Source organism: Symphalangus syndactylus, chromosome 22, assembly GCF_028878055.3.
Source record: "Symphalangus syndactylus isolate Jambi chromosome 22, NHGRI_mSymSyn1-v2.1_pri, whole genome shotgun sequence".
Taxonomy (NCBI): Eukaryota; Metazoa; Chordata; class Mammalia; order Primates; family Hylobatidae; genus Symphalangus; species Symphalangus syndactylus.
This window is the reverse complement of record NC_072444.2, coordinates 13,717,471-13,744,402: the sequence shown is the minus strand read 5'-3', so window position 1 is coordinate 13,744,402 and position 26,932 is coordinate 13,717,471. Positions and strand designations below refer to the sequence as shown.

The 26,932-nt window shown below is 47.6% G+C and overlaps 1 protein-coding gene across 4 annotated transcripts; it reads right to left on the bottom strand.

Moving 5' to 3' along the window:
• Window positions 1-698: 698 nt before the first annotated feature.
• Window positions 699-26,932, bottom strand: FUCA1 (alpha-L-fucosidase 1). Of its 4 annotated transcripts, XM_055261696.2 has the most exons (8): window positions 26,476-26,932; window positions 24,089-24,223; window positions 21,811-21,948; window positions 18,882-18,987; window positions 9,437-9,637; window positions 5,366-5,556; window positions 2,784-2,883; window positions 699-2,565 (listed from the first exon to the last, which is right to left on the bottom strand). In XM_055261696.2, exons 1-8 carry the CDS (start codon window positions 26,862-26,864, stop codon window positions 2,425-2,427), a joined length of 1,401 nt encoding a protein of 466 aa, XP_055117671.1. In that variant the 5' UTR covers window positions 26,865-26,932; the 3' UTR covers window positions 699-2,424. The 4 variants fall into 4 exon arrangements, 2 of the variants coding, with proteins under 2 accessions (XP_055117671.1, XP_055117672.1); XM_055261697.2 differs by lacking the exon at window positions 2,784-2,883 and having other exon boundaries at window positions 26,476-26,925; XR_010118905.1 differs by lacking the exons at window positions 699-2,565; window positions 2,784-2,883; window positions 5,366-5,556; ... (2 more) ...; window positions 24,089-24,223; window positions 26,476-26,932 and adding exons at window positions 12,952-13,056; window positions 13,996-15,699 and having other exon boundaries at window positions 9,615-9,637.

Genomic DNA, 26,932 nt, shown 5'->3' with positions numbered 1-26,932 from the left:
GTTTGGTTTCATCCTTGTTGCTCCTTACATCCCTTTACTTCTTTTGCTTTTTAAATTTTATTATTTAGAGATGGGGTTTTGATCTGTCACCCAGGCTGGAGTCTAGTAGTGTGATCCATCTCACCTCAACGCAGCCTCAACCTCCCAGGCTCAAGCAATCCTCCCACCTACGCCTTCCAAATAGCTGAGACTACAAGTGTGCACCACCATGCCTGGTTACTTTTTGTATTTTCTGTAGAGATGGGGTCTTGCTATGTTGCCCAGGCTGATCTGGAACTGCTGGACTCAAGAAATCCACCCGCCTCTCCTTCCCAAAGTGTTAGGATTACAGGCGTGAGCCACTGTACCTGGCCTTCATTACTTCTTTCCAGCCCTTTTTTTTTGAGAGAGTCTCGCTGTCGCCCAGGCTGGAGTGCAGTGGCGCGATCTCGGCTCACTGCAGGCCCCGCCTCCTGGGGTTCACACCGTTCTCCTACCTCAGCCTCCCGAGTAGCTGGGACTACAGGCTCCCGCCACCGCGCCTGGCTAATTTTTTGTATTTTTAGTAGAGACGGGGTTTCACCGTGTTAGCCAGGATGGTCTCGATCTCCTGACCTTGTGATCCGCCCACCTCGGCCTCCCAAAGTGCTGGGATTACAGGCGTGAGCCACCGCGCCCGGCCACCAGCCTTCTTTTTAACATAAACATTTAACGCTGTATTTTCCTAAAGTACTTTTATTTTTAAAGCTACATCTTATAAGGTTCAATATATAGTGTTACTATCATTCCCAGTATTTTTTTTTTTAGAAGTGTGCATGAAGTTGCTTTAAGACTGTGAAGAACCATATAAGCAATATTATTATCATCAACTTGCTCTCTAAGTCTGGGCAGAAAGCGATCTAATTAAAATTGGCTGTGCTAATCTACTTACACTAATGTCTACTTTTTTTCTTTCACAACCAGGCTTCATTTGCCTCACCAGAACTACATATTTGGAATTCTTATATCTCATGGCACAATCCATAAATTTATGAATCAGTAACACAATGAGTTAGTGCATTTTAACATTTACAAACATAGTTTTTTCTTCTCCAAGTTTTTGTTATTGTTTTTTAATTATACTGTAGACACACTAAACAGCTTATATGATGCTGCTTCTTTGGTATTTGAGATTTGCAAATGTTCCATATGTGCTTGAGAAAAACATATATTCCTTAAATGTTGGGTAAAGATTTCTAAATACATCTACTTGGCTGGGTGTGGTGGCTCACACCTGTAATCCCAGCACTCTGGGAGGCTGTGAGGTAGGTGGATCACTTGAGCCCAGGAGTTTGAGGCCAGCCTGGGCCACATGGTGAAACCCCGTCTCTACAAAAAAAATAAATAAAACAAAATTAGCTGGGCATGGTGGTGTGTGCCTATAGTCCCAGCTACTTGGGAGGCTGAGGAGGGAGGATCACTTGAACCTGGGAGGTGGAGGCTGCAGTGAGCTGAGATCACACCACTGTACTCCAGCCTGGGCAACAGAGCAAGACTCTGCCTCAAAACAAAACAAGATTTCTAAACATATCTATTAAGGAAAAATTAAATAGAAAACTTGATTAGATCTCTAACAAAGAGGCTGAACTGGTAGTCAACTCAGAAGAATGGTATTAGAAGTGAGAAGCAGAAAAAACACAGGAATTACATTTTTTGTTCAGCGTTAAGGAGATTTTGCAAGATTAAAAAAAAAAACACACAAACCAGAAACTGATCATAAAGCTATAAGCAGTCTAAGCTGAAACTAGGAAAAGAAAGCTATACCATTTTTTTTGGTAGAAATGATTGTGATGCACAAATTTTTTTATTTGATCATTTTAAAAAGACAGAGCAGAATCACATTCATTTTCTTAATAGTATCACTGTAAACACAGCAAACTTTGGCGCTCTTAGATTGCTCTGGGAATTTCTGAAGAGTTGACCATGGCAGCCTGGTAAGCCTTTTCTTTTCCCCCAAAGCTCTCCGGCCCTTTGCAGAAAGAGTGTTGGTGACAACTGATGCTAACTAAACAGCATGCGGTTGAGCTTGTCAAATCCTTTCCACCTCTTCCCATAGGCAACAAGGTGATGTGGCTTAAAGGCATTGAGTAAGCAAGTAGGTTATCAGAGGACAGAGGGAAAATTCCACTGTAGGCAATTTCCAAATACTAGAATTGATGAACTCAGAGTTCAACTGCTCAGTTCCTTCTTCTGCTGACCTGATACAGATATAATCACAATAGATCTCAGATCTTTGGTCCATTAAGACATCAGGGTAATGTACTCAGTTCCTTTGATTAAAATGTGTTGGAAAAGCCATCTCTGGGTGGAGAAGAGAAGTTCGTTGATTATAGTGATGGTACTACAAGAGGAAAACTGAGGCAGCAAAACAGTGGGCAGCGCCTCTTTCTTCTTGCACTCAAATGATTACTTCACTCCTGCCAGCTTTATAGTCCAAGCAAACTCTGCGGGGACAGCAGAGGGTGGCAACTGGGGCAGAGAGATAAGGAGACCTTTATCTGGATCTGTGGACCACTTCAGATCTCCTTGAATTCCCAGCATTGTTATCTGCAGAAAACAAAAGGGAATGAAACAAACTGGTAATGCACTAATGAGTATAGAATACAGGCTGACTATGGTGAGAAACAGCCACGCTGGGCCAGGGCAGGAAAGCCAGTCTAAAAGAGGTGTGAATATGGGAGAAACCTGGCAGGGAAGGAAGAAAGGAATGATCTGCCAATTCCTTTACAGAAAGTTACATCTTAGGACTGACTGAGGCTCCTTACTTTCGTAGTTGAGGTAGTTATGGGGGATTCAAGGTTTAAGACTCCATTTTCTGGCCAGTGCAGAAAAATGGCATAAACAGCTGATTCCTTTGAGGTATACCTGGGAAAACAGAAACAACACTGTCAAAGATACCTGGCTTGTTATCCTGATATACAACTTTATACGTTCCCCCTTTCTAATGTTAATTTTCTTTTCTTTTCTTTTTTTTTTTTTGAGACAGTGTCTCGCTCTGTTGCCCAGGCTGGAGTGCAGTGATGTGATGTTGGCTCACTGCAACCTCTGCCTCCTGGGTTCAAGCAATTCTTGTGGTTCAGCCTCCCGAGTCACTGGATTACAGGTGTGCACCACCACGCTTGGCTAACTTTTGTATTTTTAGTAGAGATGGCATTTTGCTATGTTGACCAGGCTGGTCTTGAACTCCTGGCCTCAAGTGATCCACCTGCATTGGCCTCCCAAAGTGCTAGGATTACAGGTATGAGCCATTGCACCCAGCTCCTTATTTATTTATTTATTTTTTTGAGATGAAGCCTTGTTGTCCAGGCTCTTGTTGTCCAGGGTGGAGTGCAGTGGCATGATCTTGGCTCATACAACCTCCACTTCCCAGGTTCAAGCAATTCTGCGTCAGGCTCCTGAGTAACTGGGATTACAGGCGCCTGCCACCACACCCTGCTAATTTTTGTATTTTTAGTAAAGACGGGGTTTCGCCATGTTGGCCAGGCTGGTCTCGAACTCCTGACCTCAGGTGATCCACCTGCCTCGGCCTCCTGAAGTGTTGGGATTACAGGCGTGAGCCACCGTGCCGGGCCTGATTTCTTTTTTTTAAGAGATGGAGTCTTGCTGTGTCACCCAACACAACTTGCTATGTTTTGCTGGGCTCAAGTGATCCTCGCACCTTGGCATTCGAAAGTGCTGGGATTACAGGCATGAAACACTGCACAAGGCCACTCATTCTCCTTTCAATTATCTACCAAATCCCAGTCCTTGAGTCTGTCACTGCTACTAGGGAGCACCAATAACTCAATACCAAGGAAGGTCTGCAGGAAGGAGGCAGTCTATAAAACTCTATCTGGTGATATTGTCTATTTTCCCTACCAATTGGGTTGTCTTTAAAAATTATCTCCTACACCAGTTACTTCAAATAGATAGAGCCATTTACCTTATTATTCAAATCTCTTTTCTACTCCAAATCCATGTGAAAATAGCAGAGACTATAACAAGGACAAGATATGCAATGAAGACAAATTTGTTGTTCAGAGATTTCTTTTTTTTTTTTTTTCTGAGACTGCACCCAGCCTGTTCTGAAATTTCATTATGTTTAGAGAAGAGGATGAAAATCACTACTATGGTTTGAATGCATCTCCCAAATCTCATGTTGGAAACTTGATCCCCAAATTCATATGTTGATGGTATAGTATTTAGAGGTGAGGCCTTTGGGAAGTAATTAGGATCAGATAAGGTAATCAGGGTAGGGCCCCATGATAGGACTTGATGGCTTTATATGAGGAAGAGAGACCTGAGTGGACATGCCCATTCCTGTCCCCAACCATGTCATGGTGTAGCAGGAAGGCCCTCACCAGATGCTGGTGCTATGCTCTTGAACTTCCCAGCCTCCAGAACTGTGAGCTAAATAAACCTCTATTCTTTAAAAATTATCCAATCTGAGCCAGGTGCAGTGGCTCATGCCTGTAATCCCAGCACTTTGAGAGGCAGAGGCAGGTGGATCACTTGAGGCCAGGAGTTTGAGATCAGCCTGGCCGACATGGTGTGAAACCCCATCTCTACTAAAAATGCAAAAATTAGCTGGGCGTGGTGGTGGGTGCCTATAATCCCAGCTGTTTGGGAGGCTGAGGCAGGAGAATTGCTTGAACCTGGGAGGCAGAGGTTGCAGTGAGCTGAGATTGCGCCACTGTACACCAACCTGGGCCACAGAGTGAGACTGTCTAAAAAAATAATAATAAAATAAAATAAAAATCTAGCCTGTGGGATTCAGTTATAGCAACAGAAAATGGACTAAGACAACCACTAAACAGAAACTCATCCAAAACAGAGGGATTAATAGAGGGATTAGATCCAGAGACCTAAGCTCTCTGGTATAATAAAAGCAGTTCCCTTTAATTTAACACTGAGTTTGTGCCTGGCACTCATCTCATTTAATCCTCACAACACTATAAAGTATCATCACTCCATTCTGTAGTGGAAAAAATGGGGCCCAAGATCAAATAACTAGATCCAGAAGTCCAAGTATGAACAGAAAGAATTTTGCATGGGGCTCTGTACAATCCAAGCATTCATTATTACTATTTTTAGGGGGCAGGGTAATAATCTCAATAAATTGACTGATGCTTTGTTGCTCCTTCCCTTTTCACCAAACCCACTCTCTCCCCTCACTAGTCAAAGATAACCTAGTAGCCTAAGACATAACTCAAATGGGGTACAAATTTCATAGGAAAATAACCTTTTGGATTTTCTCAAGGCAACTTCCAGCCTGGCTTGTAATACTGTGGACCCAAGGAAACAAGGAGATACCAGTTTCGGATCGGGCACTGTCCTGTTCTTACACACAACAGAAGACAAGACTCACCATACAGATGTTGTGTTCTTTTCCCATTGCACCCGCCATGGTTTGGAGGCATAGATAGCCTCCCCATTGATGCTCAGCCATTTCCCAACAGCAAGAAGCCTTTCTTGGAAGATGGGAACAATCAGTCCATCTTTAGTTGGTCCAATGTTCAGAAGATAGTTGCCTCCCAAACTTACTGTCTGAACCAGTTCCTAGAGACAACAGAAACAATGAAAGTCTAGCTATGAATGCCAAGCCTGGCATCATGCTTAAAACAGACAGTAAGAGAAGAGAAAGAATCTAGGGCACACTCTGTTTTTTAAATATCCTCTGCTGTTTTAATTTTTTTTTTTTTTTTTTTTTTTGAGCCGGAGTTTCACTCTTGTCGCCCAGGCTGGAGTGCAATGGCGTGATCTTGGCTCAACTGCATCTCAGGTCACTGCAACCTCCACCTCCCTAGTTCAAGCGATTCTCCTGCCTCAGCCTCCTGAGTAGCTGGAATTACAGGCATGCGCCACCACACCCAGCTAATATTGTTGTATTTTTAGTAGAGACGGGGTTTCACCATGTTGGCCAGGCTGGTCTCAAAACTCCTGACCTCAGGTGATCCGCCTGCCTCGGCTCCCCAAAGTGCTGGGATCACAAGCGCGAGTCACCGCACCTGAGCTAAAAATTCTCTCTCTATATATATTTTTGCCACTATAAAAGGTTAGGCTCATGTGAGTAAATGAAAAATCATGCTATATTAACTCGAATTTCAGGGAGTGGCCATGGAGCACTTCCTGTGACACTGTACTTCTCATGGTGCTGGGTGCAGTGGGAAGGGTCATGCCCCAAAAACATGAGGTGTGGGCAAGGAAGCTGAGAATTTCAGGATATTCCTTATGCATTGGGCTACATAAATGAACATGCTGCCCCTTTGGGAAAACTGCTATAAAGAGATACATTCTTTTTTTTTTTTTTTTTTTTTTTGAGACGGAGTCTTGCTCTGTCTCCCAGGCTGGAGTGCAGTGGCACAATCTCGGCTCACTGCAACCTCTGCCTCCTGGGTTCAAGTGATTCGCCTGCCTCAGGCTCCCAAGTAGCTGGGACTACAGGTGCACACCACCATGCCCAGTTAATTTTTGTATTTTTAGCAGAGATGGGGTTTCACTATGTTGGCCAGGCTGGTCTTGAACTCCTGACTTTGTGATCCACCTGTCTCAGCCTCCCAAAGTACTGGGATTACAGGTGTGAGCCACCGTGCCCAGCCAAGAGATACATTCTTTAAGACTTCTGGAGTGGGATTTGGGTGTGTGTGTTTTTACTGTGACCTTGAACAGGTATTATACATATCCAAGCAGCTCAGAAAAACTAAGGTTATATAGAGAAAACTTTAAATTCATTATAGAATTTGAAGAATTCAGCCAGGCATGGTGGATCACACCTGTAATCCCAGCACTTTGAGAGGCCAAGACAGGTGGATTACCTGAGGTCAGGAGTTTGAGACCAGCCTGGCCAACATGGTGAAGCCCCGTCTCTACTAAAATTACAAAAATTAGCTGACCGCTGTGGTAGGCACCTGTAGTCCCAGCTACACGGGAGGCTGAGGCAAGAGAATCACTTGAACCCAGGAGGTGGAGGTTGCAGCAAGCTGAGATCGTGCCATTGCACTCCAGCCTGGGCAACAAGAGCAAAACTCTATCTCAAAAAGAAAAAAAAAAAAAAAGAATTTAAAGAATTCATTATAAGAATTCATTACAGTACTCCAAGTGACACCACACCATTAACTTTTGATGTCTTCTTCCAGTCTTTTTCCTATGTAGTTAATTTTATATAGTTGTAATAATATGTAACTTATTTTATTTATTATTGAAAAAAAAATTTTTTTCAGACAGAGTCTAGCTCTGTCACCCAGGCTGGAGTGCAGTGGCGCAATCTCAGCTCACTGCAACCTCTGCCTCCTGGTTTCAAGCAATTCTCCTGCCTCAGCCTCCTGAGTAGCTGGGATTATAGGCGTGCGCCACCACACCCGGCTAATTTTTTTGTATTTTTTAGTAGGGACGGGGTTTCACCACATTGGCCAGGCTGGTCTCAAATTCCTGACCTTGTGATCTACCCTCCTTGGCCTCCCAAAGTGCTGGGATTACAGGTGTGAGCCACTGTGCCTCATTTTTTAAAATAGAGATGGGGTCTCACTATGTTGGTTAGGCTGGTCTTAAACTCCTGCCCTCAAGCAATCCTCTTGCCTTGGTCTCCCAAAGTGTTGGGGTTACAAGTGTGAGCCATCACCATGCCCAGCCAATATGTAACTTTATTAAAAATAATAATAATAATAGAGATAGGGTCTTTCTATGTTGGCCAGGCTGGTCTTGAACTCCTGGCCTCAAAGGATCCTCCCACCTTGGCCTCCTAAAGTGTTGGCATTACAGGTATGAGCCACTGTGCCCAGCCAATATGTAACTTGTTTTTTCACTCAGTGCTCTAAGCATTAACCCATATTAAATTTGTCAACACTTTTATGGTTACCAGGAGTTCGAGACAAGCCTGGCCAAGATGAAGAAACCCTGTCTCTACTAAAAACACAAAAACAAGCTGGGCATGGTGGCACGTGCCCGTATTCCCTATTCGGGAGGCTGAGGCAGGAGAATCGCTTGAACCCAAGAGATGGAGGTTGCAGCAGGCCGAGATCGCACCACTGCACTCTAGCCTGGATGACAGAGTGAAGTTCGGTCATAAATAAATAAATACACACATACATACATACATACAAATAATCCTGGGAAGGACCTCTGCACAACTTTCTTGTGTAATTCTAATTATTTCCTTAGGACAGGTTTCTGTTAGTCTATTCAATGTCCTTAAAAGGGTTCTATTGACCTGCACTTCTATCCAGAGTACTTCTATCAGTCTTACATAAAAAAGCTGGTTTTGCAGCCATAAAAAAGAATGTGTCCTTTGCAGGGACATGGATGAAGCTGGACATCACTCTTACATAAAAAAGCTGGTTTTGCAGCCATAAAAAAGAATGAGTTCATGTCCTTTGCAGGGACATGGATGAAGCTGGAAACCATCATTCTTTTTTTTTTTTTTTTTGAGACAGAGTCTCGCTCTGTCGCCCAGGCTGGAGTGCAGTGGCGCAATCTCGGCTCACTGCAAGCTCCGCCTCCCGGGTTCACGCCATTCTCCTGCCTCAGCCTCTCCGAGTAGCTGGGACTACAGGCGCCCGCCACCACACTCAGCTAATTTTTTGTATTTTTAGTAGAGACGGGGTTTCACCGTGGTCTCGATCTCCTGACCTCGGGATCCGCCCGCCTCGGGATCCGCCCGCCTCGGCCTCCCAAAGTGCTGGGATTACAAATGTGAGCCACCGCGCCTGGCCTAAAACCATCATTCTTAGCAAACTAACACAGGAACAGAAAACCAAACACCACATGTTCTCACTCATAAGTGGGAGTTGAACAATGAGAACACGTGGACATAGGGAGAGGAACATCACACACCAGAGCCTGTTGGAGTGTGGAGGCTTGGGGAGGGAGAGCATGAGGACAAATACCTAATGCATGCGGGGCTTAAAACCTAGATAACAGGTTGATAGTTTGCAACAAACCATCATGGCACATGTATACCTATGTAACAAACCTGCACACTCTGTACGTGTATCCCAGAATTTAAAGTAAAATTTAAAAAAAGAGGAAAAAAATAATTGAAATCAATCATATAGTGTTAGAAGGTAATAATAATAATAATAATAATAACTGGTTTGAGATCCATAGTTAAAAAACAGTGCACTCAGGCCAGGTGCTGTGGCTCATGCCTGTAATCCAGTGCTGTGGGAGGCTGAGGCTAGAAGATCTCTTGAGGCCAGGGGTTTCAGACCAGCCTGGGCAACATAGCAAGACCCTGTCTCTACAAAAAATTTAAAAATTAGCTGGATGTAGAGGTGCACACCTGTAGCTCTAGCTACTCACAGGAGGCTGAGGTGGGAGGACCACTTGAGCCCCAGGAGTTTAAGGTTACAGTGAGGTATGATCGTGCCACTGCACTATTGCCTGCATGACAGAGCAAGACCCCATTTCGTTAAAAAAACAAAAAACTCAAAGGTGCTCTTACCGAAATGATTTCAGATTCTTCTGTAACATCAGACATTGCCATGTCATGACGATAGCCCCAGGAAAACTTGTCAATGCTGGTGCACATCTCCCACTTGTGATCTGGCAAGCTCTGTGGCTTGAATTTATCTTCACAGTTATAGTATCCTCCATGGTGACAGGAACAGTTCTGACCCCATCGGTCATTTACTACCACCTCATCCTAAGAAGGGAAAGAATATTCGGTCATGAGGAGTAAAACCACTTGACTTCTTTATGTAATGCACTTTGGTAAGGCTCTATTTGGAAGCAAGAAAGTTAGTCTAGAGCAGTGGTTCTCAACTGGGGGCAATTTTGCTCTGGAGGGGACATTTGGTAAAGTCTAGAGACATTTTTGATTGTCACAACGGGGGTGGTATGCCATCTAGTGGGTAGAGACCAGGGATGTTACTAAACATCCTACAATGCACAGGACAGCCCCCACAGTAAAGAAATATTGAGCCCTAAATGTCAACAGTACTGAGGCAGAGAAACCCTGCAGCAGAGATACACGTCAGGGCTGGGAGAGCTTGCTTTAAAGATCATCTGGTAAATCACTTGTTCTATAAGAGGAGAAATGGACACGAGAAGATCTGCCTGGGGCCATGCCCCTAGGCAGTTTCAAAAGCTGGAACTGCAAATCAGGTATCTGAACCCATGGCAGGCTGTTTTCCAACTATATAATCGCAACCTTACCTAGGTAAAAAAAAGTCTTAAGCCAATCCCACTCAAAAAAAAAATGCAAATTTTTTCTTCCTTCGAGGTTTAGCTGAAGAATGACAAATCATACATGGAATATCTTAATGTAAATGTTAAATGCAGCATATTTTATTTTATTTTATTTTTTTATTTTTTTGAGACAGAGTCTTGCTTTGTCACCCAGGCTGGAGTGCAGTGGCGCGATCTCGGCTCACTGCAAGCTCCGCCTCCCGGGTTCACGCCATTCTCCTGCCTCAGCCTCCCGAGTAGCTGGGACTACAGGCGACCGCCACCACGCCCAGCTAATTTTTTTTGTATTTTTAGTAGAGACGGGGTTTCACTGTGGTCTCGATCTCCTGACCTCGTGATCTGCCCGCCTCGGCCTCCCAAAGTGCTGGGATTACAAGCGTGAGCCACCGCGCCCGGCCAAATGCAGCATATTTTATAACAGAGTGGCCAATACAAGATAAAAACTGAAACCATTTGGGAGGCCAGGGAGGCAGATCATGAGGTCAGAAGATAGAGACCATCCTGGCTAACACGGTGAAACCCCGCCCCTACCAAAAAAAAAAAACAATTAGCTGGGCATGGTGGCACATGCCTGTAGTCCCAGCTACTTGGGAGGCTGAGGCAGAAGAATCGCTTGAACCTGGGAGGCGGAGGTAGCAGTGAGCTGAGATCGTGCCACTGCACTCCAGCCTAGGCGACAGAGCGAGACTCCATCTCAAAAACAAAAACAAAACTGAAACCATGTTCAACTCATCACGGCAAAAGGAGATTAAATAAAAGTTTAAAATTCCAATTTCTTGCCTGTTTTAGAGTCATTCGCATTGGTATGAAGTTTCTCCTATGGAAGCTAGTTAAGTGCCAAAGAGAAATAGAAGAATAGTCATTATCTGTAACTAGTTCAATCCAATGTCTGGTACTCGATTATCAATGTCTGGGCATCATGGGGTCACATAATTGAAAAGGATAACTCAAGATCAATTCAAGAACAGGTATGTAAAAGCCATTTCAGAGAAAAATGGGGTATTAACAATCCTAATTCTTCATTCAACACCTACCCATCCACTTATTCAATAAGTATTTACTCAATAACTACCATGGGGCTCACACTGTGGGCAGATACTGGGTCTCCAAGGTGAATAAAACAGAGGTCTTGCCCTCAACCATCCAGCAGAGACTAGCAGAGGAGACAGATATGTGGACAGTTACAATATGACATCATATCAGAGTTTATACCTGGTTACAAGATTATCAAGGGCTTTGATGTTCATAGCTGGCTCCACCACCTAGTAGTCAAGGGGTCTTAGGCAGGTAACTTTACCTTTTTTTTTTTTTTTTTTTGAGAGAGTCTCACTTTGTCACCCAGGCTGGAGTGCAGTGTCGCCATCTCGGCTCACTGCAAGCTCCGCCTCCCCGGTTCACGCCATTCTCCTGCCTCAGCCTCCTGAGTAGCTGGGACTACAGGCGCCCGCCACCACGCCCGGCTAATTTTTTGTATTTTTAGTAGAGACGGGGTTTCACTGTGTTAGCCAGGATGGTCTCGATCTCCTGACCTCGTGAAACACCCACCTCGGCCTCCCAAAGTGCTGGGATTACAGGCATGAGCCACCGTGCCCGGCCAACTTTACCTTTTAAGTTAGTTACCTATCTATAAAAACAAACAAACAAAACCAACCAAACAAACAAAATCCAAAGGCAAATATCACCCACCTCACAGGGGTTTGACAGGGAGGGATAAAAGTGACAGTGTGCCTAGACTCTGGCTCAGAGTGAATAAAGGTGTCTCCTTGCCACACCTCCTCTTCCTCAGAGTCCTCAGGTGATGTGAACGCTCCCTGTACACTCAGCCTGTCAAGGACAGACACAGCCATGCACTCCTTCATCCCACAGAAGCTAATGCAGTACCCTCCACTTTGGCATTCGAGCCAGTGTCTATGGATTGTGGAGACCTCAGGACATACTTCTACTATCATACTGTTCACCCTACAATGTACTTTGTTTGTATGTCTGTCTTTCTCTTCAGACTGTAGTTCCCTAAAGCAGAAACCATTCATTCAGTATTTCCAAGGCTTAGCATGCGGCATGCTACGGCACCGGCTCTCAATAAATCCTGGTAGAAACGAAGGAGAATCTACAGTCCCCATATGCCTGCGAAGCTACTGTGAAGATGGGTTGAGACACACCCACACAGAAGGTCCTGGTTGCTTAGGAATTATTGTTTAAGAGAGGCCGGCCGGGAGTGGTGGCTCACACCTGTAATCCCAGCACTTTGGGAGGCTGAGGTGGGTGGATCACAAAGTCAAGAGTTTCAAGATCAGTCTGGCCAACATGGTGAAACCCCATCTCTACTAAAAATAAAAAAATTAGCCAGGTGTGATGGTGTGCGCCTGTAATCCCAGCTACTTGGGAGGCTGAGGCAGGGGAATTGTGTGAACCCAGAAGGTGGAGGTTGCAGTGAGTCGAGATCGTGCCATTGTACTCCAGCCTGGGCGACAGTGCGAGACTCCGTCTCAAAAAAATAAATAAATAAAAAGCCAAAAAAGCTCAGGCTGTCTAGCTAGTCATGCTTCTTAAATGGCACTGGGGTTGATATTTTCTTCCCTTTCCCAATCCTGCATCTTTGGCTAGTCATTTTTCCTTCCGTGATACTCCTTAAGCACAAACACTAGACTGTAACCTCACATAGCAAGAGACCTGGCTCCAGGGGTATACACCCTGAACATATATATACATAGACGCCATTTCAGAGACAAACGGGGTATTAACAATCTGAATTCTTGGTTCAACACCCACCTACTTTTCCTATTATTCAGCAACTACCATGAGGCTCACACTGTGGCAGACACTGAGTTTCCAAGGTGAATAAAGGAGTTCTTGCCCTCAACGATCCAGCAGAGACTAGCAGAGACAGATATGCGGACAATTACAATATGACATCACATCAGAGTTCATTACCCAGGGATGAACTGCACATCTGGGAGATCACAAACATTCATCAAGTTCCAGAAAACCACTTTTTTTTTTTTTTTTTTTGAGACGGAGTCTCGCTCTGTCACCCAGGCTGGAGTGCAGTGGCACGATCTCTGCTCACTGTAACCTCTGCCTTCCAGGTTCAAGCAATTCTCTGCCTCAGCCTCCCGAGTAGCTGGGATTAGAGGTGCCCACCACCTCGCCCGACTAATTTTTGTATTTTCTTTCTTTCTTTTTTTTTTTTTGAGACAGAGTCTCACTCTGTTGCCCAGGCTGGAGTACAGTGGCGCCATCTCGGCTCACTGCAAGCTCCGCCTCCCAGGTTCACGCCATTCTCCTGCCTCAGCCTCCCAAGTAGCTGGGACTACAGGCATGTAAAAATTAGGCCCGGCCTAATTTTTGTATTTTCAGTAGAGACGGGGTTTCACCGTGTTAGCCAGGCTGGTCCTGAACTCCTGACCTCGTGATCCACCAGCCTCAGCCTCCCAAAGTGCTAGGATTACAGGCGTGAGACACCACGCCCGGCCTTAGAAAACCACTCTTAATCTGTCTCTGTGCATCATATAGAATCTGTTTTTTTCTTTCTTCCCATTTTCTGAGCTTAGTAATAGAGACCCAATGAGACCCTTAGACTTTTTTTTTTTTGAGGAGTCTCGCTTCCTTCCTTCCTTCCTCCTTTCTTTCTTTCTTTCTTTCTTTCTTTCTTTCTTTCTTTCTTTCTTTCTTTCTTTCTTTCTTTCTCTTTCTTTCTTTCTTTTTCTTTCTTTTCTTTCTTTCTTTCCTTTCTTTCCTTTCTTCTTTCTTTCCTTCCCTCTGTGGCCCCGGCTCCAATCTACTCGGCTCTCTGCTGCCCGCGCCGCGGACTACCTGGGACTGCCGGCGCACGCCACCGCTGCCTGCTTTTTCTCCTTTAGCTGCAGGCACGCGTTCGCCATCTTGGCCACGCTGGTCGCCAGCTCCTGACGCCGACTGCTCTGCCCGCCTCAGCCTCCCGAGGTACTGGGACTGCAGACGGAGTCTCGCTCACCCGGTGCTCGGTGTTACCCGGGCTGGAGTGCGGTGGCATGGTCTGGCCTCGCGGCAGCCTCCGCCTCCCAGCCGCCTGCCTTGGCCTACCAGGGTGCTGGGATTGCAGCCCCTGCCCGGCCGCTGCCCCGTCTGGGAGGTGGGGAGCGTCTCTGCCCGGCCACCCTGTCTGGGAAGTGAGGAACGCCTCTGCCCGGCCGCCCCGTCTGGGAAGTGAGGAGCGCCTCTGCCCGGCCACCCATCGTCTGGGAAGTGAGGAGCGCCTCTGCCCGGCCGCCCCGTCCGGGAGGAAGTGAGGAGCGCCTCTGCCCGGCCGCCCCGTCCGGGAGGAAGTGAGTAGCGCCTCTGCCCGGCCGCCCCGTCCGGGAAGAAGTGAGGAGCGCCTCTGCCCGGCCACCCATCGTCTGGGAAGTGAGGAGCGCCTCTGCCCGGCCACCCATCGTCTGGGAAGTGAGGAGCGCCTCGGCCCGGCCGCCCCGTCTGGGAAGTGAGGAGCCCCTCTGCCCGGCCACCCACCGTCTGGGAAGTGAGGAGCGCCTCTGCCCGACCACCCATCGTCTGGGAAGTGAGGAGCGCCTCTGCCCGGCCACCCACCGTCTGGGAAGTGAGGAGCCCCTCTGCCCGGCCACCCACCGTCTGGGAAGTGAGGAGCCCCTCTGCCCGGCAGCCCACCGTCTGGGAAGTGAGGAGCGCCTCTGCCCGGCCACCCACCGTCTGGGAAGTGAGGAGCGCCTCTGCCCGGCCACCCACCGTCTGGGAAGTGAGGAGCGCCTCTGCCCGGCCACCCACCGTCTGGGAAGTGAGGAGCGCCTCTGCCCGGCCACCCACCGTCTGGGAAGTGAGGAGCCCCTCTGCCCGGCCACCCACCGTCTGGGAAGTGAGGAGCGCCTCTGCCCGACCACTCATCGTCTGGGAAGTGAGGAACGCCTCTGCCCGGCCGCCCCGTCTGGGAAGTGAGGAGCGCCTCTGCCCGGCCGCCCCATCCGGGAAGAAGTGAGGAGCGCCTCTGCCCGGCCACCCACCGTCTGGGAGGTGAGGAGCGCCTCTGCCCGGCCACCCATCGTCTGGGAAGTGAGGAGCGCCTCTGCCCGGCCGCCCCGTCTGGGAAGTGAGGAGCGCCTCTGCCCGGCCGCCCCATCCGGGAAGAAGTGAGGAGCGCCTCTGCCCGGCCACCCACCGTCTGGGAGGTGAGGAGTGCCTCTGCCCGGCCGCCCCATCCGGGAAGAAGTGAGGAGCGCCTCTGCCCGGCCACCCATCGTCTGGGAAGTGAGGAGCGCCTCTGCCCGGCCGCCCCATCCGGGAAGAAGTGAGGAGCGCCTCTGCCCGGCCACCCATCGTCTGGGAGGTGAGGAGCGCCTCTGCCCGGCCACCCATCGTCTGGGAGGTGAGGAGCGCCTCTGCCCGGCCGCCCCGTCTGGGAAGTGAGGAGCGCCTCTGCCCGGCCGCCCCGTCCGGGAAGAAGTGAGTAGCGCCTCTGCCCGGCCGCCCCGTCCGGGAAGAAGTGAGGAGCGCCTCTGCCCGGCCGCCCCGTCTGGGAAGTGAGGAGCGCCTCTGCCCGGCCACCCATCGTCTGGGAGGTGAGGAGCGCCTCTGCCCGGCCACCCATCGTCTGGGAGGTGAGGAGCGCCTCGGCCCGGCCACCCATCGTCTGGGAGGTGAGGAGCGCCTCTGCCCGGCCGCCCCGTCCGGGAGGAAGTGAGCGCCTCTGCCCGGCCGCCCCGTCCGGGAGGAAGTGAGGAGCGCCTCTGCCCGGCCGCCCCGTCCGGGAGGAAGTGAGGAGCGCCTCTGCCCGGCCGCCCCGTCCGGGAAGAAGTGAGGAGCGCCTCTGCCCGGCCGCCCCATCTGGGAAGTGAGGAGCGCCTCTGCCCGGCCGCCCCGTCTGGGAAGTGAGGAGCGCCTCTGCCCGGCCACCCATCGTCTGGGAGGTGAGGAGCACCTCTGCCCGGCCACCCATCCTCTGGGAGGTGAGGAGCGCCTCTGCCCGGCCACCCATCGTCTGGGAAGTGAGGAGCGCCTCGGCCCGGCCGCCCCGTCTGGGAAGTGAGGAGCGCCTCTGCCCGGCCGCCCCGTCTGGGAAGTGAGGAGCGCCTCTGCCCGGCCACCCACCGTCTGGGAAGTGAGGAGCGCCTCTGCCCGACCACCCACCGTCTGGGAAGTGAGGAGCGCCTCTGCCCGGCCGCCCCGTCCAGGAAGAAGTGAGGAGCACCTCTGCCCGGCTGCCCCGTCCGGGAAGAAGTGAGGAGCGCCTCTGCCCGGCCGCCCCGTCAGGGAAGAAGTGAGGAGCGCCTCTGCCCGGCCTCCCCGTCCGGGAAGAAGTGAGGAGCGCCTCTGCCTGGCTGCCCCATACGGGAAGAAGTGAGGAGCGCCTCTGCCCGGCCGCCCCGTCCGGGAAGAAGTGAGGAGCGCCTCTGCCCGGCCGCCCCATCTGGGAAGTGAGGAGCGCCTCTGCCCGGCCACCCATCGTCTGGGAAGTGAGGAGCGCCTCTGCCCGGCCACCTATCGTCTGGGAAGAAGTGAGGAGCATCTCTGCCTGGCCGCTCCGTCTGGGAGGTCTACCACGGAGGCCAGAAGCAATGTGGGGGCTGGACGTGGTGGCTCACGCCTGTGGTCCCGGCACTCTGGGGGGCGAGGTGGGTTGATCACTTCGGGCTAGGAGTTCGAGACCAGTCTGGCCAACTTGGCGAAACATGAAAAATACAACAGACAAACCAACCAACCAACTCAGTGACAACAAAACAGGTCTACCCTGGAGTCATACTCTAATTTTTTCTATTTTCCTCCCTTTCTGATCCTTTATCCCACTTTCTTTTTCTTCCTCTTCCTTCTCCCTCTTGTCAAATAGGGGATTGAGTTATTATCACTGATCCACATAAAGTCCCTCTCTCATTTATTTTAACTCCCACCCCCCATTTTTATTCCCCGACTTCCCATGTGCAACCTTCCTAATATATTTGATACGCATCAAAAAAAAAAAAAAATATTGCTTGTTTTGAAAAAATTAGAATACAATAAAATACGCTTGTCACACACAAAAAAAAAAAGTGAGAAGGAGTCTCGCTCTGTTGCCCAGGCTGGGGTGCAGTGGTGCGATCTCGGCTCACTGCAAGTTCTGCCTCCCAGGTTCACACCATTCTCCTGCCTCAGCCTCCTGAGCAGCTGGGACTACAGGCACCCACCACCACGCCTGGCTAATTTCTTTTTGTATTTTTAGTAGAGACGGGGTTTCGCTGTGTTAGCCAGGATGGTCTCAATCTCCTGACCTCATGATCTGCCTGCCTCGGCCTCCCAAAGTGCTGGGATTACAGGCATGAGCCACTGCGCCTGGCCAAGACCCTTAGAGGTTTATGAACTACCAAGGTACCTCAGTACAAACTGGTTTTACACTTAAGATTTTTCTTTTAAATCCACAACAAATCTAGAACATGTACAATTTTGAAATTTGCTACAGTGAAGATTAGGGTTTCTGCTACTTTGCAAGTACACTAAAATACAAACTGTAAATGGGCAGCCATTATGCACTGCCTAATAGTGTTGATTATAGGGAGGGGTATGGGGTAGGCAACATTCCCCCAAGGATTTGGATATAAGGGAAGTGAGTGTGCCCCTTGAGAGTTAAACTATAAAATCAACATAGAGTAGGTGGGATTGTAGACATTTGCATTTTATTCCTGCCGTTTAATTTTGTATGTTTTGTATATCTTATATGTTTTATTTATTTATTTTTTTGGAGACAGGGTTTCGCTGTCACCCAGGCTGGAGTACAATGGCGTGATCTAGGTTCATTATAGCTTTGATCTCTTGGGTTCAAGTGATCCTCCCACGTCAGCCGCCCGAGTAGCTGGGACTACAGGTCCATGCCATCACACCCAGCTAATTTTGTTTATTTTTTGTAGAGATGAGGTCTCACTATGTTGTCCAGGCTGGTCTTGAACTCCTGGACTCAAGTCATCTGCTTGCCTTGGCCTCCCAAAGTGCTGGGATTACAGGCATGAGCTGCTGTGCTTGGCCTGTATGTCTTTTATATGTTTTCTTTATATTTTATTATATGTTTTAATATCTTTTTGGTGGTTTTCTCATTTATAACATTTATTTGCTTAATAGAGTTTATTTTTTCTGTAGTGGTCTGGAAATTGTAATTACTATTTTTAGTCTACTATGTAAATTTACCACTGTTTAAACCTATATTGTCAAAGTTAAGAACTAAAGGAGATTGTCGGGCGCGGTGGCTCACGCCTGTAATCCCAGCACTTTGGGAAGCCAAGGTGAGTGGATCACCGAGGTCAGGGACTTGAGAGCAGCCTGCCCAACATGGCGAAACCCTGTCTCTACTAAAAACACAAAAATCAGCCGGGCAGGGTGGCGGGCGCCTGTAATCTCAGCTACTTGGAAGGCTGAGGCAGGAGAATCACTTGAACCTGGGAGGCAGAGGTTACAGTGAGCGGAGATCACGCCACTGCACTCCAGCCAGGGCGACAGAGTGAGACTCTGTCTCAATTAAAAAAAAAAAAAAAAGAACTAATGGAGAAGAAAGCTTATACTCTAAGGGAGCCAGGGAAGATTAAAGGAGAAACCTTTACCATCCATTAAGTGCCCCAGTCCCTACTGCCTCCATGTTGATATTCCTGTTTATTATTGCTGCTGCTGCTGTTGTCTACTCCAGAGTTTGGCTCCTTGCACTTTCTTTCTTCATAGTAGATAAATAAGAAAGAAGTCATATAATCACATACCTTGACGGGGCTATCATTGTAGAGCCAGGAAAGAAAATTTGTGGAGTTCCAGTAAGTATCAGGACATTCCCACTCCCCATCAGACCAGATCAGATCAGGTTTATGGCTGGAAGACATATGATCAGGAAAGAGCTTATTATCTGAATATGTTCATGGTAAAATTTTATGGACCTTTTTTTTTTTTTTTAAGAGATGGGGTTTTGCTATGTTGCCCAGGCTTGAGTCCAGCAGCTATCAACATGTACGATCATAGCACACCATAGGCTCAAATTCCTGGGCTCAAGCGATCCTCTTGCCTCAGCATCCTGAGTAGTTGGGACTACAGGTGCACATCACTGCATTTGACTTGTGGACTGATTTTTGCAACAAATATTTTAAAATTAATCTTCCTCCATTTTGAAAGTATGTGGCATAAAAATTATCACAGTGCAGAGGATGTGGAAAACCGAAAACATTTGCTAATAAAACCAGTTTGCTAATAAAACCACCATTTAAAACAAACACAGCAGGCTGGGCGCAGTGGCTCACACCTGTAATCCCAGTACTTTGGGAGGCCGAGATGGGTGGATCACGAGGTCAGGAGATCGAGACCATCCTGGCTAACATGGTGAAACCCCGTCTCTACTAAAAATACAAAAAAATTAGCCGGGCGTGGTGGCGGGCGCCTGTAGTCCCAGCTACTCGGGAGGCTGAGGCAGGAGAATGGCGTGAACCTGGGAGGCGGAGCCTGCAGTGAGCCGAGATTGCGCCACTGCACTCCAGCCTGGGCGACAGAGTGAGACTCCGTCTCAAAAAAACAAAAAACCCCACAGCATTCTGGTATATTTCCTCCTGATCTTTTACTTTCTTCATTTTTTTTTTTTTGAGACTGTTTTGCTTTGTCTCCCAGGCTGGAGTGCAGTGCTATGATCTCGGCTCACTGCGACCTTCACCTGCTGGGTTCAAGTGATTCTTGTGCTTCAGCCACCCAAGTAGCTGGGATTACAGGTGTGCACCACCATGCCTGACTAATTTTCGTATTTTCAGTACAGACAGTGTTTTGCCATCTTGGCCAGGCTGGTCTTCAACTCTTGGTATCAAGTGATCCACCTGCCTCGGCTTCTCAAAGTGCTGGGATTTCAGGCATGAGCCACTGTGCCTGCCCTAATATTTTTCTTTATGCCTTTTAGAAAATGGAGGTGTAATCAGCATACAAACAAGTTGGTTTCCTTTCGGTAACTAATTCCAATTAAGAATGGTGTTTCAAGGAAGCAAAGGAAAAAAAATGGTGCTTCAGGACTATAAGACTAAGATTTGCTTTGAAGATGTTTTAAGAGTTGGAACTATTCATAAAATGCATTTTTGTGGATAATTACCAAAGTCTGTACTGTAAAGGATTTATGGAATCCACTGGAGCCCCATTTGTACTTTAGCATATTATTACTCTGAGCCCTATAAGGCATGTATGTTGTGTGTACATATATATAAATACATATGTATATACCTATATGGTAAGCATTATTATTCTCATCTGAGCAGCAAGAATTTGATGCTCAGTAGGGCAATTTGTTTTAGGTAACAAGGCTTGTAAGTAACAGGAGGTGGAACTCAAATACAAATCTGCCTAATGCCAAACTGTCCACTGTACTCCATAATTAGGCAGGTAAACTCTAGGAAGATCACTAAGTGGCAAGATACAACACAGATGGTCTGTGATTTACTGTGTATAAGAAATTGTATTAGGCAATTTAAACTCATTACCTCATTAGTTCTCATGATTCTAGGATATATTATTATCCCATTTCACAGATAGAGAAACCAAGATCTTGAAAGATAAGTAGTTTGTTCAAGGCAACATAACCAAGTACGATAAAAGAATGGGGATCTCAGATTCAGTAATGTCTAAATCTGTCCATGTCTCTGATGGTCTCTTACAATTGTTACTATTTTCTTAAGAGAAGTCATCTGGATGGAATCTGAATACAAGGTAATTTTTCTTTTCTTGAGGCAAAGTTTTCCTCTGTAGCCCAGGCTGAAGTACTGTAGCAGGATCTCGGCTCACTGCCACTGCCTCCCTGGTTCAAGAGATTCTCCTGCCTCAGCCTCCCGAGTAGCTGGGACTACAGGTATGCACCAGCACACCTGGCCAATTTTTGTATTTTTAGTAGAGACGAGGTTTCACCATGTTGGCTAGGCTAGTCTGGAACTCCTGACTTCAAGTGATCTGCCTGCCTCAGCCTCCCAAAATGCTGGGATTACAGGCATGAGCCACTGTGCCTGGCTAAAGGTGATTTTCCTTTGCTCTAAAGTGAGGGTCCAGGCAGCTGCCTCTGAAGCTTTAAGGGTCTACTGTCCTCTATGAGTCCCCAGGCTCGAGAAAGGCAAACAGGGATAAAACATTGTGAAGAACTGGTGACAAATCCCTAAGTGAAAGTGATCATTTAAAGAATAATGGTAATAACAACACCCTTACTTTGTACCAGGCACCGTGACAGATACATTTCACATACTATTCTGAGCCCTACAAAGAAGGCATTATTATCCCCACTTTACAGAGTGAGAATCAAGCTCAGGAGAGTGTTCTGTTTAAGGCGTGTAAGTAACAGAAGCCAGAATTCAAACACGAATCTGCCTGATGCCAAACCACCCCCTCTCCAGGGTCCTGACATAGGGAAAATGGCATGTAAGAAGGGAACTAAAATTTTGACTTTCTGCCATCCTGGGTTTTGTGTGATTGTTTCAATGTAGAAGGCAATATGACCACATGACAGAAGTTCTGAAAAGCAGGAGGAAAGAACATATTTTGTCTTAATACAACCACCACTTTTTATTATTTTGATGTCTTTTAGGTTTTTTTCATACCTATCCCTTCTCCACTTTAACAGTACCCTATAGGAAGCTCTGATTTCATTGATAAAAGTCGCAGGGCCAAAATATTTCAGTGTCTTACCTATTAACAAGGTCGTACAGCTCTGGCATTGTTTTTGCACTGACAAAATACTGTGTTTTGAAGCCATTTTTCTTATCAAGTAGATAGAGTGGATGGAACCACTCTAAGAGTGAGTGGTATAGTCCATAGCGGATGTTCCTTAAACAGAAAAACAGAACGGCAACTGCCATTAAGCATAGAACAAATAATTTATTTTAAGGAATATCAGTTCTAGCATTTTTTCATTTCAGTGGCACTCACTCATAAGAGCATGTAGAGAGGGATGGGATCTAAAACCATTTCCTTAAATTATTCACCATTCACTTAAGCAAAATGAGGTTTACTGTGTTTTTGATTATACACATAACTACCTTTTATACATAAATAACTTAACACCAAAATGTTATTTAAACCATCTTTTATCTTTTAAGTCAATTATCCCAATAGAGTATAGTCCTGCTGGGCGCGGTGGCTCATGCCTGTAATCCCAGCACTTTGGGAGGCTGAGGTGGGAGGATCCCTTGAGTCCATGAGTTTGAGACCAGCCTGGGCAACATAGTGAGACCTCGTCTCCACAAAAAATTAAAAAATTAGCTGAGTGTGGTGGTGCGAGCCTGTAGTCACAGCTACTTGGGAGGCTAAAGTGGGAGGATGGCTTGAGCCCAGGAGGTAGAGATTGCAGTGAGCTGAGACTGTGCCGCTGGAGTCTAGCAAAGGCGACAGAGTGAGACCCTGTCTCAAAACAAAAACAAAACAAAACAAAAAATCATATAGTCTTATTTTTTAAAAATGTCTTCCCTGTCAATCATAAAATTTCATATTTAAAGAAACTGGAAAATAGAAAATAAAATATCCAAAGTACTCTTACTCAGAAATAATCATTAGTAACATTTTCCACACAGCTGAAGTGAATATAGGTTTATTGTTTTATTTAAGATTTACTAATAGTTCTTTTTCTTTTTTTTTTCTTTCTTTCTTTTTTTTGAGATGGAGTCTTGCTCTGTTGCCCAGGCTGGAGTGCAGTGGCGCAATCTTGGCTCACTGCAAGCTCCACCTCCCAGGTTCATGCCATTCTCCTGCCTCAGCCTCCTGAGTAGCTGAGACTACAGGTGCCCGCCAACACACCCGGCTAATTTATTTTTTATTTTTACTAGGGACAGGGTTTCACTGTGTTAGCCAAGATGGTCTCGATCTCCTGACCTCATGATCTGCCCACCTCAGCCTCCCAAAGTGCTGGGATTACAGGCGTGAGCCACCACGCTGTAGTAGTTCTTAACATACACAAAATGAAATGTGGTTGATGACCTATTTTCATATTTAATAAAGCTTGCTTTGGGTTAAGAATGGTGAGTGTTACAAAAACCTTATAATGCAAGAAGCAATTACACAGATAAAAAACAACTTAAGTATTTCATCATATGACCCAGGGACTAAATAAAGATGGTAAAAATCATGACTCCTAAAGTCCATATCTAATCAACATCTCAGAGTTTTACAGCAGGACTATAAGCAAAGCACAGTGCTGAGAAACAAACTGAGCAGGTGACAGGAGTCAGCAAAGTCTTTTTATCTTTTATCTTTTTTTTTTTTTTGAGACAGAGTCTCGCTCTGTCACCCATGCTGGAGTGCAGTGGCGCGATCTTGGCTCACTGCAACCTCCGCCTCCTGGGTTCAAGTGATTCTCCTACCTTAGCCTCCCGAGTTGCTGGGACTACAGGCAAATGCTACCATGCCCGGCTAATTTTTGTATTTTTAGTAGAGAGAGGGTTTCACCATATTGGTCAGGTTGGTCTTGAACTCCTGACCTCATGATCTGCCTGCCTCTGCCTCCCAAAGTGCTGGGATTACAGGTGTGAGTCAATGCACCCGACCAGCGAACTCTTAAAGATCCAGATAGTGTTTTAGGTTTTGTAGGCCATTTGGTCTCTATCTTAGCTCTCAAATTGTAGCTTGAAAGCAGTCACAGACAGTGCATAAATGAATAGGCATGGCTGTGTTCCAATCAAACTTTATGATTTACACAGACACTCAGCCTACTCCTCAAACAGGACATCAAGTACCATCGTAGTCTATGTTGGGTATCCTTCATCTAACCAGACATGGCCATGAACTTCTGTAATGGTGTCCCCTTTGGTCACATGAAAACTGTGAAGCATCAAACACTGCCAATTCAAAGGCCAGAGGCCCTTCTGCTACTTGCTAAATGCAAACCTAGAAATCACACGAGAGTAGAGAAGGTACAGAACTCTTGACGGCCAGATCCAAAGAGATAACAGAGTAACCATCCCTAGACACCCACCTCTTCCGGAGAGCTGTTCCCAATTCACCAACCAAATCCCGATGAGGCCCCACATCCTTGGAGTTCCAGTTCCAAGACACAGGACTCGGCCAGTTGGTGAAGCCTTCGTGATGCTTTGTCGTCAAAACTACATACCTGTGGACAGCAAAACCACATGAGCAAAGGAAGTGGGCAGTGAACTTGCATGAACTTGCCCAGCATGCTTGAGGCTTTTTAAATGCCTGAAAGAACTTGACCACAACAAATGTACTTGTACCAGTGACTATATTAGTGATATTCAGGAAGCTGCTGCAGTCACAATTCCCCTTGGGCATTGCTCCAAGAATGGAAGCAGATTTGAGGAAGTCCCAACCCTCAGTCCCCAGCGAAGGAGGAGGCCCAGAGGGACGGAAGGAGTGGGTAAGGGAAAAGAAGTGCACCTTAGCTCTCTGATTCTTCAACACTTCTGGTAGGAATGATTAACTTTCTTTCACTCTTTGCCCTGAAGGAGAAAGATCTCTACTGGAAATGGCAGATAATACAAAACTAAGCCATTTGCTGGCCAGGCATAGTGGCTCACACCTGTAATCCCAGCACTTTGGGAGGCCAAGATGGGCGGATTACCTGAGGTCAGGGGTTCAAGACCAACCTGGCCAACGAGGCGAAAACCCATCTCAACTAAAAATAACCGGGCATGGTGGTGTGTGCCTGTAGTCCCAGGTATTTGAGAGGCTGGGGCATAAGAATCACTTGAGCCTGGGAGACAGAGGTTGCAGTGAGCCGAGATCATGCAACTGTACTCCAGACTGGGCTACAGAGCAAAACTGTTTCAAAACAACAATGACAAAATAAGAAAACTTTCTAGAAAACTAAGCTGTTTGGTTTACCAAGCCTACATAAATTGCCTCTCATTTATTATAGAGGTGACAAAAGACCCAATAACTGGGAGAAAAGGCAAGTGTTGAAATAACAACCAAATCACTCAATATTTAATTTACTTTTATGGCAGAAAAATAGGTAATGCACTTCATGGTTCAATCACTGGCCAGAGTAGGGAACTCCAGGACTTCATGGGCCAGAGAGTATTTTAGGCTCTGTGGGGCACATTCCTCTCTGTAGTGTATTCTTCTTTAAAACATTTTACAATCCTTTAAAAATGTAAAAACCATTCTCACCTCATGGGCCTTAAAAAACTGGCAGAGGACCAATCCCTCTGGCCAGTTTGCAGACCTTGGTGCAGTGGAAACAACCTTGACGTCATGAGACCTGGAGTCTAGGACACTATATTCCTTCCTCTCTTTGGGCCAGTCATCTCATCCATGAAATAAAAGGCATGGAAAGAGGTTATCTCCCAGATTTTAATTTTTCTCAATTGTAAGTTATGGATCCCTAAGGCCCCTAGGAGACAAACACTTCCTCTGCTTAATCAAGTCTTATACTCCCATACATTTAATGGTAAACACTAAATGCCAGTTGTAATTTCTCTTTAGTACAAGTGAATCCAAAGTTCAAGAGAAACGAAAACCCGGAAGATGGCCGAGGAACCAAGATAAGGATGGAAGACTGCTCTAAGCCAGGGGCTGGGGAAACCTCCCCACCTCCATTCTTACTCTTCTCCAACCCACTTCTCTCCCAGCAGCCGAAAGAATCTTTCTAGAAGCTGAGAGTAACCACTCCCTGACTTAACACCTGTCAATACAGGGCTCTCAAGGCTCACTCCTTCAGGACAAGCCCCTGCCTTGACAACTTCATGGGTCCTGGTCTCCCCTTATCCCCACCCCAGCGCTCTCTACTCTGTTCTCTGAACCAGCCACCCCCAAGTTCCAACAGTTCTCAGAGAGAGTCAGACCCTTCTTGGGTACTTCCTATATACAACGGATTGAGAGGAGCAAACGAATGACTATCTGTACTGTTGCCCAAATACACTGCACACCAGAACTCCCCACTTTCCCTCTTAGAGACATTAGAGCTGAAAGGAAAGGATACAACCCCTTTCTATAACCATAGAAGAGGCTGCAGGGAGGCTGAAGTGACTTGTCCAGGTTCACAGTTGAATTAGAACCAGGCTCCACACCACTGATTTGAAACCCTGGAGTCCTGATAGTGCTGTCAATCTGGAAGGGACATCAGGTATGGCCTAACTCATCCCTCTCGGTGCACAGGTGTAGATACCCAGGGCTTCCCAGCCCGCCATCTCCCTGAACCTTCATTTATCAGTCTCCAGTCAAACGCACCTCCTCCTCCTCATCAGGTGTGCCAGGCTCACTCCTGTGGCCGCAGGAGGCCACACGCGGGCCCCGGGGTCATGGGGGCGACCGGCAGGTGCGCGCCCCGGCTGGCCGCCCAGCCCCACCTCCTGTCTGCCGCCCGAGCCGGGAAGGGGCGCCGCTCCCCGGGACCACACTCACTTTGCGCCCGCGGCCTGGAAGAGGTCGGCCCACTCCTCCGGGTGGAAGAAGCGCGCGGTGAACTGCGGCCCGAAGTCGGCGTAGCTGAAGCCGGGCGGGTAGTTGTCGCGCATGAAGCGCTGGTACTGCGGCCGCCCCTCGCCCTGCCAGTGCCACCAGAACCACTCGCTGCCCCAGGCGGGCACCGAGAACACGCCCCAGTGGATGAACACCCCGAACTTGGCTTCGTCGAACCAGGCCGGCAGCGGCCGAGAATCCAGGCTCGGCCAGTCTGGGGTGTAGCGGCGCGCAGGCTGGGTCCGACGCACCGACTCGGCCGCTCCGAGGAGGAGCAGCAGCAGCAACAGCGCGGGTCCCGCCGGCCGCGACCTCATCGCCGGAGGCCGCATCACTACCCCGCGGCGACGCGGACCACTCTTAACGCGCAGGTGCCGGCGGGCGGCTCCGCCCACTCTGA

What these genes read in the sequence shown, in the direction of transcription:
- FUCA1 (XM_055261696.2), bottom strand. Translation starts at nt 26,864, where the DNA reads ATGCGGCCTCCGGCGATGAGGTCGCGGCCGGCGGGACCCGCGCTGTTG. An exon ending in TTCCAGGCCGCGGGCGCAAA is followed by an intron (nt 24,224 to 26,475) that starts GTGAGTGTGGTC and finishes TGCTGTCCACAG; the next exon opens with GTATGTAGTTTTGACGACAA. An exon ending in ACAATGATAGCCCCGTCAAG is followed by an intron (nt 9,638 to 18,881) that starts GTATGTGATTAT and finishes TTCCCTTCTTAG; the next exon opens with GATGAGGTGGTAGTAAATGA.